At 32.9% G+C, this 12,093-nt stretch overlaps 1 protein-coding gene across 1 annotated transcript; it reads right to left on the reverse strand.

Moving 5' to 3' along the window:
- Window positions 1-1,272: 1,272 nt before the first annotated feature.
- LOC110992745 (eukaryotic translation initiation factor 1A, X-chromosomal) lies at window positions 1,273-2,161 on the reverse strand. Its single transcript, XM_022258682.2, has one exon. It carries the CDS (start codon window positions 2,042-2,044, stop codon window positions 1,598-1,600), a length of 447 nt encoding a protein of 148 aa, XP_022114374.1. The 5' UTR covers window positions 2,045-2,161; the 3' UTR covers window positions 1,273-1,597.
- Between the last annotated feature and the right edge of the window lie 9,932 nt (window positions 2,162-12,093).

Raw genomic sequence — 12,093 nt, forward strand, 5'->3', positions numbered from 1 at the left:
TGTATTAATCTGTTGGGCATGTTTAGGTATAGCCATATATATAATAACACTATTATTTATATTCTTTTTGGACTCATAATTGGTCCAATGTGTGTTAAGTCCTGTCTAATTAAGCCAGCCATGCTTCAATACACAAAAACTTTTGACGTGACAACGTCTTATAAATTGGTTTGCCGGGTGACACTTCAAGAAACTGCGTTACGCTCCGCTCACGTTATGCGCTCACAATGAGAGCGAGTGAGAGGCACGCGTCCCTTCCACTCGGGCATGGTTAGCCCGCCTAAGAGCGAGAGAGACAGACATATGAAATTCAGTGCGAGATTCTTTGTATAAATAAATGTTTTAAATTGTTACTATTATTTCATCCTTCTTCCTACTATACTAATGAATATTCACATTAAAATTATTTTACCACTCAAAGTCGTTGTCACGTAAAACTTTCGCCCGTATACCGACTTTACCAATTTTTTATCAATCTATTTGTAATAAAGTCCAATTGCTAAGGTATAATGCATAAGAGAATCACCAAAGTTTAGCAATCAAGACAAGTTGTGAAAATTATTGGAAAGTGTAAGAAAATACAAAAAATTTAAGATTGACCAAGTATAGGAAATACGCTATGCTTGGCCTTAAAATCTAATCAGCTAATAATGTATGAAGTGTTAAAACATTGGAACATTTTGCACAAATACACTTCTCATCCTTAGCCACTGGGCTTCAAGGCCAGCTTGTTGGTGTTAAGACTACCTGAGGATCCTCCCTATAATTTTTGTAAGTTTTCTTTATTTATGTGTCAGGAAGACCTAGTTCTTTCTATACTTATTAATTGCAATTCATATATTTATAATGTTACCAAAATAGGTACAAATAGGTCTCAATAGCAATTCTTATTTTTCTATAAATTAATCAGTTTGAAGATTGTATGTCTTTCTATACACAATAAGTAAATTTAAATACACACAATCGTCATCAAAAATTGATCCCCATTAAATGTTCTAAGTAACTATAGAGTATAGTTATTTCCAAAGCTTAGCTTATTTAAACCAATTCTACTTCAATATATAGTAAAATGTAATATAGAATAGTTTAATTCTATGCTAATGCAATAGGTAACTTTAATGAATTGTAATCAAGACTTTTTTTATTGTTCAACTTGGTTTAACAGTGTAGTTAACTATCAAAAATGTAGTTATTCAAATGTATAAGGGCCAAACATTACAAAAACCTTAATACTAAAGTACACTATGGTAGAAGTTAAAGTAAACACAAGAATGTTTTTAAAAGTATTTAATTATGTACATTCCTTAGATTTTAAGCAATTTTAAACTTTTACATATTTTCCAGGAATGTTGTGCAATATGTCCTAGCGGATGACAAGTAATTTTTGACTTGTAAATTAACTATTTCAATAAATAATACTAACAATAGACACTTTGTTAGGGACATAGAAATATTAGAATTTTGTAGTATTGTTTGCAGATGCCTAAATATATAGACAGATCCATGAAATTTTATTTATTGGAGTAAATCATTCTATGTAACAAAAATAATTTACAAAAACTTACATAGTTACTAAAGGATTTAGGATCAACAGGGGTTAGACTGCATCAACAGGATCAGCTTCATCATCTGAGCTAACTTCATCTCCAAACTCTATGTCTTCATCCAAACCATCCACGGAATAAACAACCGTTTCATTAATACGTACAGTCTCTGGGAATTCACCGTAAGTTTTAAGGTTCCTTGCTTCATCAGGTGTATATTTTAAAATGACGTCAGCCTTGGCGTCTTGATAATCTCGTAAACCAATTAATATAATATCTCCTTGGTTTATCCAAACCTTTTTCCTAAGTTTCCCTCTGATGTGGCAGAGACGTTTAATGCCATCAAAGCACATGGCCTCCAAGCGGCCATTACCGAGCATCTTTGTGACTTGGGCGTACTCCTGACCGTCTTCTTTGAAAACTAACTCACGCTTTTCGGTTTCATTCTCGTTCTTTCCTCTCCTCCTGTTTTTACCTCCTTTTCCTTTGTTTTTCGGCATTATTTATATGATCTTGAGTACAAACATAGACAAATTAGAACTACGAATTAAACATAAAATTCGCCAGAATGTTGACGATCGAGGGTGATCTCGATTATGTCTATGAAATTTTTTGACAATGACAGTAAACACAAACGGTGATCGTGACATTTACACCACAGATTCAAAAATTATGTTTTTATTATATTAATTTATTACATGGGTACATACTACATACCGACGACAGGTATTAGACCTAGACCTAGTTGTCGGAAGAGCTTAGTTCATATTTTTTAACTTTTGAAAGAAGACCAATTGCTTATAAAATTTGATCGTGTTATTAGTGAAATTTATGAAATATTAAGCGGTGTTATTCAAGATATTATTTGAATATCGTAACATATTATGTTTTGTCATTATCGCTCTCGTGTGATTGTAAATAAATAAACATGACAAAACATTTTTAAATAAATTAATATTAGAATTTTGGATTTAGGTAAAATAAATAATTTCAGGTTTATTTTGTCTTGTTATAAATATAAACCACAAACTAGTAAGTTAAATGTTAATTATTATTTTAAGTCACAAAAAACAAATAAAAAATTAATACAGAATAGTCATTCTATCTGTATTATTACAGATTATTAATTATTATTATTATTAATTTAAAACATATCTATTTATGAACATAATAAAAAATTGTTTGGTTAAAATATGGGTCAAAAAAAATTTACTCATTTTGATTATGAATTCGGTGGTAAAGTTAGATTTATTTTGTTCCGCTTGCAAAAATAACTAGCATAAATCTCACCTCGGAGCTGTCCCTATTTTTTATAGGAACTCGTTCCATCCACATCCAGTAGCACTGTCGATTTTTAAACGTTTACAGAAAATATTTTTTGCGATATAATATTTTGTTAGAGCGGCACTGACCATGCACATGCAGTACACGTACCTACGTGTACCAGATTTACTATAGGAGCTAATATATTTCATAAAGTAACTTCAAATGTCTGTTAATGTCAATTTCAAAATAGTTTAATTTATGTTGCGGACCTTATTCCCATGCTGTAGAATTATTTATTTAATATATTTTAATAAAATAAGACCATTGATATACTATCCAGATAATCTAATCAAATCCATTATTGATCATGGTATCACTTAAATAATAGTGGTCATAGGTGGGTACAGGTAAAGAACTATACTTTTTTAAGCAAGATATCTTAAAGCATCACTTGGTAATATTGTGGTAACCCATTAACTTATTAATAATTAAGTAGTTTAAAGTTTATAATTAATTTATTCGTAACCGTTAAGGATAAGCAAAAATAAATAATAATGTCTATTTAGCAATATTCTTTAATTATATAATATAAATGGGTGCCCCAAGTATGTAATGTTGATAAAGTATAAAATAAGTCATTTAGAATTAAAACAATATAGCGTAAGTTTAACAGGTAGATGTGTAATTTGGCTTCAGTGTGGTAAATGTGCAGTTGGGTCGCTTCAAGGGGCGAGTGGGTGGTTGCAGGGGTGAGGCCAGACGGCGAATGAACTGCAGAAAGGGTTAATGCTCGCTTCCCCTGCAACGCGGTCGCGGCCTGCGCTCGCCCACCTAACTTCTATACACTTAAATATGTACTTTACCTTTTTTCATACCCTCAGATCTTAAAGGTCATTTAAGATGCAGAGAGGGCTGAAATGTTTAAAGCTCAGGAAAACTAAATTAGGGAAAAAAATAGTAATTCATTTAATATGTATGTCTTGGACAGACAATTGCATATTGTGATATATGTAATTATTATTTTATATATTATTAATTAAAAATAATATCTAAAAAATTGGCTAAGGTGCCAATTTTTTAGTTATTATTATTAATGCTTGACTTTAAATTAAAGCTGGTATTCAAAAATATTACCTTGACAGACAGAACGCGAAATAGACAGACGACAATTAGGTGTCGCTACTTTCAACTTGCAAGTAACGTCTCCTAGATGGCGGCAGAGGTATATAAAGTTTATATATTCCGATTTGACAAAACTATACATATACCATATTTGGTAGAAAATATATATTCTACATACAAATATGTTATAATTTATATTTATGAAAATACCTAAAACTTTATTTATATCTGAATTTATGCGTTAACTTTTTAAGATAAATTAAATGTATAATAGTTGTCTAATTAATAAATTAAAATTACGCATAGTGGTTTTTATTTGTATGATTGAAATATTGCGATCAATACTATAATTTTAACATAAGGAAAATTACAATTCTTTAGATTTATCTGATAAAGGAGCCGGGTCATAATAAGTAAGAAGGCGCCTGCGCGGGTAAAGGTCAAGGGCGAAGAAGGCTCTGAAAGATTTTCTAGGAGATCAACGGCCCAGGCCCGTATTTGTGAGGAGTATATGGACAATTTGGGACGCGTGACCTTCTGCGTGTTGATTGAACAGACACGTGTACGTAGGCGGTTGCGTTATTCAGCTACTTAATCCGAAAACAGAAGCTAACTTTTTCTTAGCCTTACTTCCTTTAGTTTTTTTGAGGTATTTTTTTCGTTCTATTGTATAGTGTGGATCCTACTCACTATTTAATTTATTAGTGAATAAAGTAACATCACACAATAGCACTCAATATTGGATTTTGTGCTCTAAAATTTGATTCCTAGGGAAAAAAGAAATTAATTGGACCGCTGATTTTATATTTGTAAAAAATTAAAAACAATAAGTGCCTGATAAAAACACGATGCGAACGAACCTTATGGATCAGCGCATTTGGAAGATTTCACTATTTTCTGACGATTATTATTTTGAACTGATTTATATATACTATTTTATATTATACTGATTTGAACATTGAACTTAGACAGAAATGTAAGGTTTTTGATATATAAAAAAACCTTTACCTAGGTAATTTAAAAGATAATGAGTCTAATTCTGGTGTTTTTGAAACTGGCGGACAATATGATTTAGAGTGATATGTTTATTTATTAACTTATGCATTACACACATTATTCTGAATGACAAAGTGTCGTTTTTCTCTAGACATGAACAACAGTCAAATGATTGGGACAAAATGGACAATTTTTTATATAAATAACAGTCAATTAACAGGGTTTTAGGTATTCAGGTAATTTACATTTTGATTTGAATGTCAACATCAATGGCTTGTCTTATTGTCAATCTCCAATGTATATAGTTATACATATTAAGAAAGACAGAATGTTTCATTCTTCTATTTATTTACAGACATGCACGCAGAGTCATTGTGTATCTATGCGTTTTCCATAAAGTATACTATGATGAGTGTTTTAAAGAGTTGTTTATCATGTTGATCACTTCTGCCTCATGTCTGCCTTTATCACCCTACTAGTCATCTGAAGATTTTATCTGCATCACCTTGATGGCTTAAGTCTTCCACGTTCCGCTTCACTCGGCATTTTCCTTTGCTGTTAGTCCTGCTCCCATATAGACCGGCATCGCACCCAATAACCACAAATTGGTGTCCATGGGCAGCAATGTCTGCCATTTATGCCCCTCGTTTATACCCTTATCCTAAATAAAATTGGACAAAAGATAATTGTTTCTAACGTTTTCAGGAACTAAACACACTGCACTATATGACTTATCATATATCACATGTACTATTGTACATCTACTATGTACTACTACGTATACTTGTGTATCTCCTATTATACTAACGTATTGTGAGCCAGAGCCTATGTGTATTAAGAATGTCGATATTATTCGGAGAGCGCGGGGCATCACGGTCACGGCCGAGGACGCGGCCTTGACACAGCTCGGCTCAGCTCATGAGTTGAGCTGGTCCCGGGCCTCGGGTACTTATGAGATCTTCAACCTTCGAAATTTTTGTACAGGAAACATTATATAAACGCTATATGACGTACCCAATCTTTCAAATACAATTGATGAAGTATAAATCTATTGATCTTAATCACGGCATAGCATGTCAGCAATCACAGCAAATAGTGTACTTACTCTTTGAATAGTAAATGTTCTTCCGTAGTAAGTGTTCTTCTCGTAATTTCGTACTCGTAAGTAGTAAAATCAATGGATTGCCGAGGAACTGTTATGAGTATCATAACTTATAGTCCTTTTGCCCCAATCCCAACTTTAACCTATTAATATAATATAGGTGAATGTTTCGACGTTTGCTAATCAATACGACCTGAATAGATGATTGAATGTACAACAGGTATATTGAAAGCTAGATAACATACCAAGTATTACTTTGTCTATAACTGTCTCATTAAATAACGTAATTTAATTAGTATTTTTATCTCCTCTATTGATATTGAAAGTGTCGTTAGAGTGATAAGGACAAAACAAACTAAATTACCTTTTTTAAATAAAATTCGCTTCACTGAAATCATTTTGTTGCGAGTTGGTATAATGTTGGTTGCTCAGATAGAGAAATCTAGATACTATATATTTTGATAATTTAGGGATAATACTTAAATATTGCTTAGTGTAGAAAATTAGTTTTGAATATTTTTATTTGTAATATTTTTGATATATCAATAAACAAGTGTTTTATAAGTTTTGGATATAACAGCCGTATTTAATATTTACGATGAGCAAAGGAAAAATATTTGCAAAACCAAGCACCGGGGTAAAACATTCAACGCTTTACTTCAGATTAATTTGGCAGAACCGTTGCTATTTCAGGTCAATCGCAGTTTCTGGAACGTTTGGGGGTTGCAGTAGTCTGGTACCCCTGCCAGGGGGTGGACGTACGGTGCATCGAAAGGGCAACTGCAGATAACGCAAGCAGGAGCCAGACAGTCAACGTCCCGATGCACTCGCCCGCCCCTCGCCCGTCAGGTCCTTCGGGAACCCGTATCCGACTGTCGCGGACTTTTTACATTCACAATCTTGATCCATGATGACTCGTTCGGCTAATGAAATCAATTACGCAGTATGCACTCCATACAATAAGCCAGTTAACAAATCTGATTCATTTGCATCGAAGTTTTGTTTCTTCTGTTAATGTTGTTTAAATGTTAAAATATTTAATAACACTTTTCTAATCTATTTTATTTTAATTTGGAATTTCTAGTTGTAGAGGGTTTATTGTCGTTTTGATCTAATTTTGATCAGTAACGTGTTACTACTTACTTATCATAATACTTACTATTAGATAAATATGTATCAGATTTTATATGACTCAATGGAGATCATTTCTATAATCATATTTTCATTGCTATTCAATTTATTAAAGACTCTGTTTGACATTAAAAACCTTATTTTAAAATCACGGAACGAAAAAATAGCAAGTAACTACTAAACGAATGTACCTAGTTTCTTCATTGTATTTTTCGTTTACAATGATTTAATAACAGTGTCCAAACATATAAATCGAATTTATTTTTATTCTGAATTAGATACTGTAGAAAGGGTGTAGGTTACAGGAAGGCGATGTCGATTACGATAAAAGTAAAGGGACATATAAATACTTATAAGAATTACGTAGAATAAACTCAACGATTATCTATATGACAGTTCGACTAGTTCATTAATGAAATGATTTATTTCATTGCTAACAGATAGCATTGTTTTCTTAGCGAAAGTTGATAGCAATTAATATATTGTATTATAAACCTTGAACTCCTTCGAACGCAGTATAAGGACCCTCGCAATGTCAGTCTTTGTTTTACTGAAGTTTTATCAATAACCAAATCTACATTTCTTTAGAGGTTAATACTTTAATAGTTTTCTGTGACTAGAACACATTAACGTTATTTCGCTGGCAATCGAATCGTTTTTTAAACAATGAATAAACAAAACGCTTTATTACTCTAGAGTTAAACTGTATGTGTGCGTAAGCAAAGATGAGACATTTTTTAAGGGTAGCCAAAAAGTTGTTTCATGACCAGTTAATAAAATGAAATAATAGAGCGTTTTGGGCAAATCGACCTTGGGAACGTGTCCTCGAGCGGTGTCAACGGCAGTCAACCTCGGCTCGTGCGGAATACCACGCCCCTCTCCCCTACCTGCGCCTCAAAGCCCACCAAAGTTTTGTAAAAAATTAGCTTACTGACAGTACCACTTATGTATAAAACTGGTTCCCTTTAATTGCATTTCTTCTTATATAAAAAACAGATATTTAAGCTTAAGCTTTTTTTCAGTCTTTATGACACATGTATTGCACTTGTCGCATAATACTGAGATAAAGTAGTTTGTTCGTACAATTCTACTAATACTAATATTAATAAAACGGAAAATAAACACAAAAAAGTATTCACAAGTTATCAAGTGTGCCTAAAATTGGGTGATATTTAAAATGATAAATCACCTACCGTATTTGGTGTTTTATTCTAATATCTAGAATAATTTGTCTTTAAATTTACATTCAGTATATTTATCCGAATTTTAGCTAACTTGGGATTTTTTCATAATATGTATTACAATTCATTTGATACGAGAGGGACCTCATACAAACGCTGATTATTCTTAAAAATTTTGATTTAAATTTATCCTTCGCCAGTAATCGTGTTCCTTATAATTACTATGTTACATTGGTCACTAAGTCAAACACTTCGTGCAGCATGCATTAAAGGTCAAACTCAATTGTTTATTTACTCAGATGCATCCAGTTAAAAGAGTTAAGTTATGGGGAGAGGGGCGGGGTCGCGGAGGGGGCATGAGGGCGACGACTGGCACCTAAAGTCCGACATTGAGATACCCTTGCAAGGGCATTCCACTGCTGCAGTCTTCAAGGCTTGAAGCGTCGAAACACTCGCGATCTATATTCTGAGTTCAACTGAATTCAAACAATGAACTAGGTTTATTGATATTGGATATAGGAATGTAATCGTGTTTTTTAAATACATATACTAAATGTACAAGTATAGGGTAGCCAAGTGCTACATTTAATTTTTAATATGGAATCATTTGTAATTCTAGCACCATTATCTTTATAGTAATTGTCGTAAAATATTTTGTAAATTTTGATACAAGTACATATCTTGTTAAAAGTTCAATGTTATAATATAAATCTATAGATTTTATGAAATAGAAAACAAGATACTGCAATGACAATGTATTTTTATACTTAAACAACTTTTAACAATTAATATATTCAATCACACCCTAGTACTGTTCGATATTCTAGTATCTACACATTGCGTGTCTATGGGTTGTTTTTATCTGTCCGGATTTCGGGAGTGAAAGTCGGTTGGGAAGGGCACGAGGACACACGAGCTGCAGACGGCGAGGGTGTCTACGGGCCGCATGCGCAACAGATACAATCTTATGCATCACGCTTTGATTGCACTTACACCGATGTTCCACAATAGTTGAAAATATTTTCTTCAGTATTTATTTTGTGTTTTTGTGTGATACTTTTTTTCACAATATATTTTTTATTCAGCAATATATTAAACATCCCAATATATTCGACGGGCAGGGCACACAGCAAGAACAAGTGACAACAGATGGAGCGAGAGAGTGCTGCACTGGTACCCGCGCGGCACGAGCCGGCCGCAGGGGCGCCTGGGGGTTACCTGGCCGCGCCTGGCCCGCGACAGACGCGAGTGGAACCGGAAGGAGGAGGCCTATGTCCAACGGTGGACAAACCAAAACTTAAGTGAATGACGTTTTATTGTCCCCTAATTTTAAAGTTTTTTGGAAATAAAGGCTATTATTATTATTATTAATATATTCGACTTGATTTATTTTTTTAATATCACCTGCTACGTACATCTGTAAAGGATAAGGCATGAAAATGTCTACAACTAAATCCCCTTACAAAGACATAAGATTGTCATCAAAAACATTTGCTTTTCTTTTTTAAATACTAAAACTCCTTTACACGCAAAGCATTTAATCTTGATTGCTAGTTTGACCCACATAATATATACCTTAGCCATGAACTTTATACTTATTTCATGCTAACAATTGCGTGTGAACTTGAACTTGGTACTTCTAATTATTCATGAGTTTAACTAAATAAAATCTGTACATTTTATCGATAATGACCACAGTTTTATCAATATAGTCACGCAGAATGTGAAACAATTTTATAGAAAGTTTTATTAGCCAAACACATAAGAACCATTTTAATTAATTTACACGTAGAATAAAGGTTTTAGGTAATGTACTTTTGAAATGGAATTCACCTTTTTCGCATGAAACTTATGTTAATAATAATTACATTTGTTCTTGTTGCTCACATACACGACGTGGCAAACATCAGATAGAATTCCAATGTAAATTAAATTAAACTGATTGTTTTTGTGTAATGGTTAGAGAGAATATTCTAGAAATTATTATTGAGAATATTAAATAGATATCGGTGTAAGTGCGTCCTGATTCAGCAGTCGCCGTCGCGACCTCCGTCGATCGATATGCACTGGCTAGACATGCATTTCTTCCCTTGGATATTATATTAATGTTTATAAGAGTATTCATTTCAGAACTGAAAAATAAAATGTATCTTAATATTTTATAAAACTTAATATTAAAACAGATTTTATATCGTCTTTAATCATTTTTATATACGAATATTAGAGCAACGATTTGTGTTTTTGTATGTTTCAAAGAAAAAAGTCGAAAGTACTGGACCTGATTTAATTTTTTTATACAATGCTATATCTTCTCAGAGCGACATAAGCTATATATTCCATAATAAAATATATTAAAAATTAATGCCAGCCGTGCGAAAACAGGACACGTCGCTCGTAAATAATAAAATAACTACATATCTAAATAAACTATTTTTTAAAATTTAATTATATTTATGAAAGATCGATATCTCATTGACAAATTTATGAAAAAAGTTTACAAAGTCTAAAAATCTTTGATTATATAGGTGTCTAGCTAGACATATATTTAAAAATATTCATACAGTAACTTATATCTAATAATATATAACTTATATCTAAAAATACAAGTGAGATACTTTTACAGTTGCTACAACTTCCTTTGACTTTCTACCATGAAATAATACATATATTTTTTTTTTTTATAGAACAGGGGGCAAACGGGCAGGAGGCTCACCTGATGTTAAGTGATACCGCCGCCCATGGACACCCACAATGCCAGAGGGCTCGCGAGTGCGTTGCCGGCCTTTTAAGAATAGGTACGCTCTTTTCTTGAAGGACCCTAAGTCGAATTGGTTCGGAAATACTTCAGTTGGCAGCTGGTTCCACAGAGTTGTGGTGCGCGGCAAAAACTGCCTATTTATTATATTTTACACTTTTCCCTCATCAACTAAGTTTTAATGTTTATCAGATATATATCTGTCAGTAATAAACTCATGTATATCGCGTTGAATTTTTAATTGTAATACATAGATAAGTTTCAGTGAGACTCGTCGCCAAAATAGATGTGAACATTGGTCTCGACCGTGAGCCGCCGGTGGCAGTGACCTGATCAACACGCCTTGCGAAGTGCACGTGCCTCCACACCCATCCTACCCGACCACCTCCATGTAGAGGAATTGGCAACAGAGCCCGCCTGATGTTTTCCCGACTTTAAGCTACTTTCCTAATTTGAGCTGTGAGACTATAAAACATTTATTTAAAATACCTATTTTCCACCAGTCAGTTTTTTCATAGTTTTACAATAGGAGTTCCGAGTAAATAGAGTTGGCTGAAAGAAATCGTGTATTATCGAAAGGGCCGCTATGAATCACGGAATTTTTTGTGTTCTGTATTTTATTACATTAATACAAACACATGCGATACAATTACCTAAAAAGAGTATTTTATAGAATAAATAACTGGTTTATAATTGTCACATAAACGTGTTAATTAACTTACATTGAAATTAATTCTAGGAATCGAAGAATATCTGATGAAAAGATTATACAATATTCCGTGTACTATCTTCTTTTGGCTGTTTTATATTTAAAACCCATAATTTTTCGTCACGTCCCCGTCTGAGCTATCTTCGAAACCTTATCGGTGACTATCACTTATCAGTATGCGTGCCTCAGTCATCTTGGGATTCGATATGGTAGTTACATTTAATTCATATTTATATTATATGTACAACTAGCGTTTTTTTCTTCAAAAATCTTTAAGTTAAACATCA

Source organism: Pieris rapae, chromosome 7 (genome assembly GCF_905147795.1).
Source record: "Pieris rapae chromosome 7, ilPieRapa1.1, whole genome shotgun sequence".
In the NCBI taxonomy this organism is placed as follows: domain Eukaryota; kingdom Metazoa; phylum Arthropoda; class Insecta; order Lepidoptera; family Pieridae; genus Pieris; species Pieris rapae.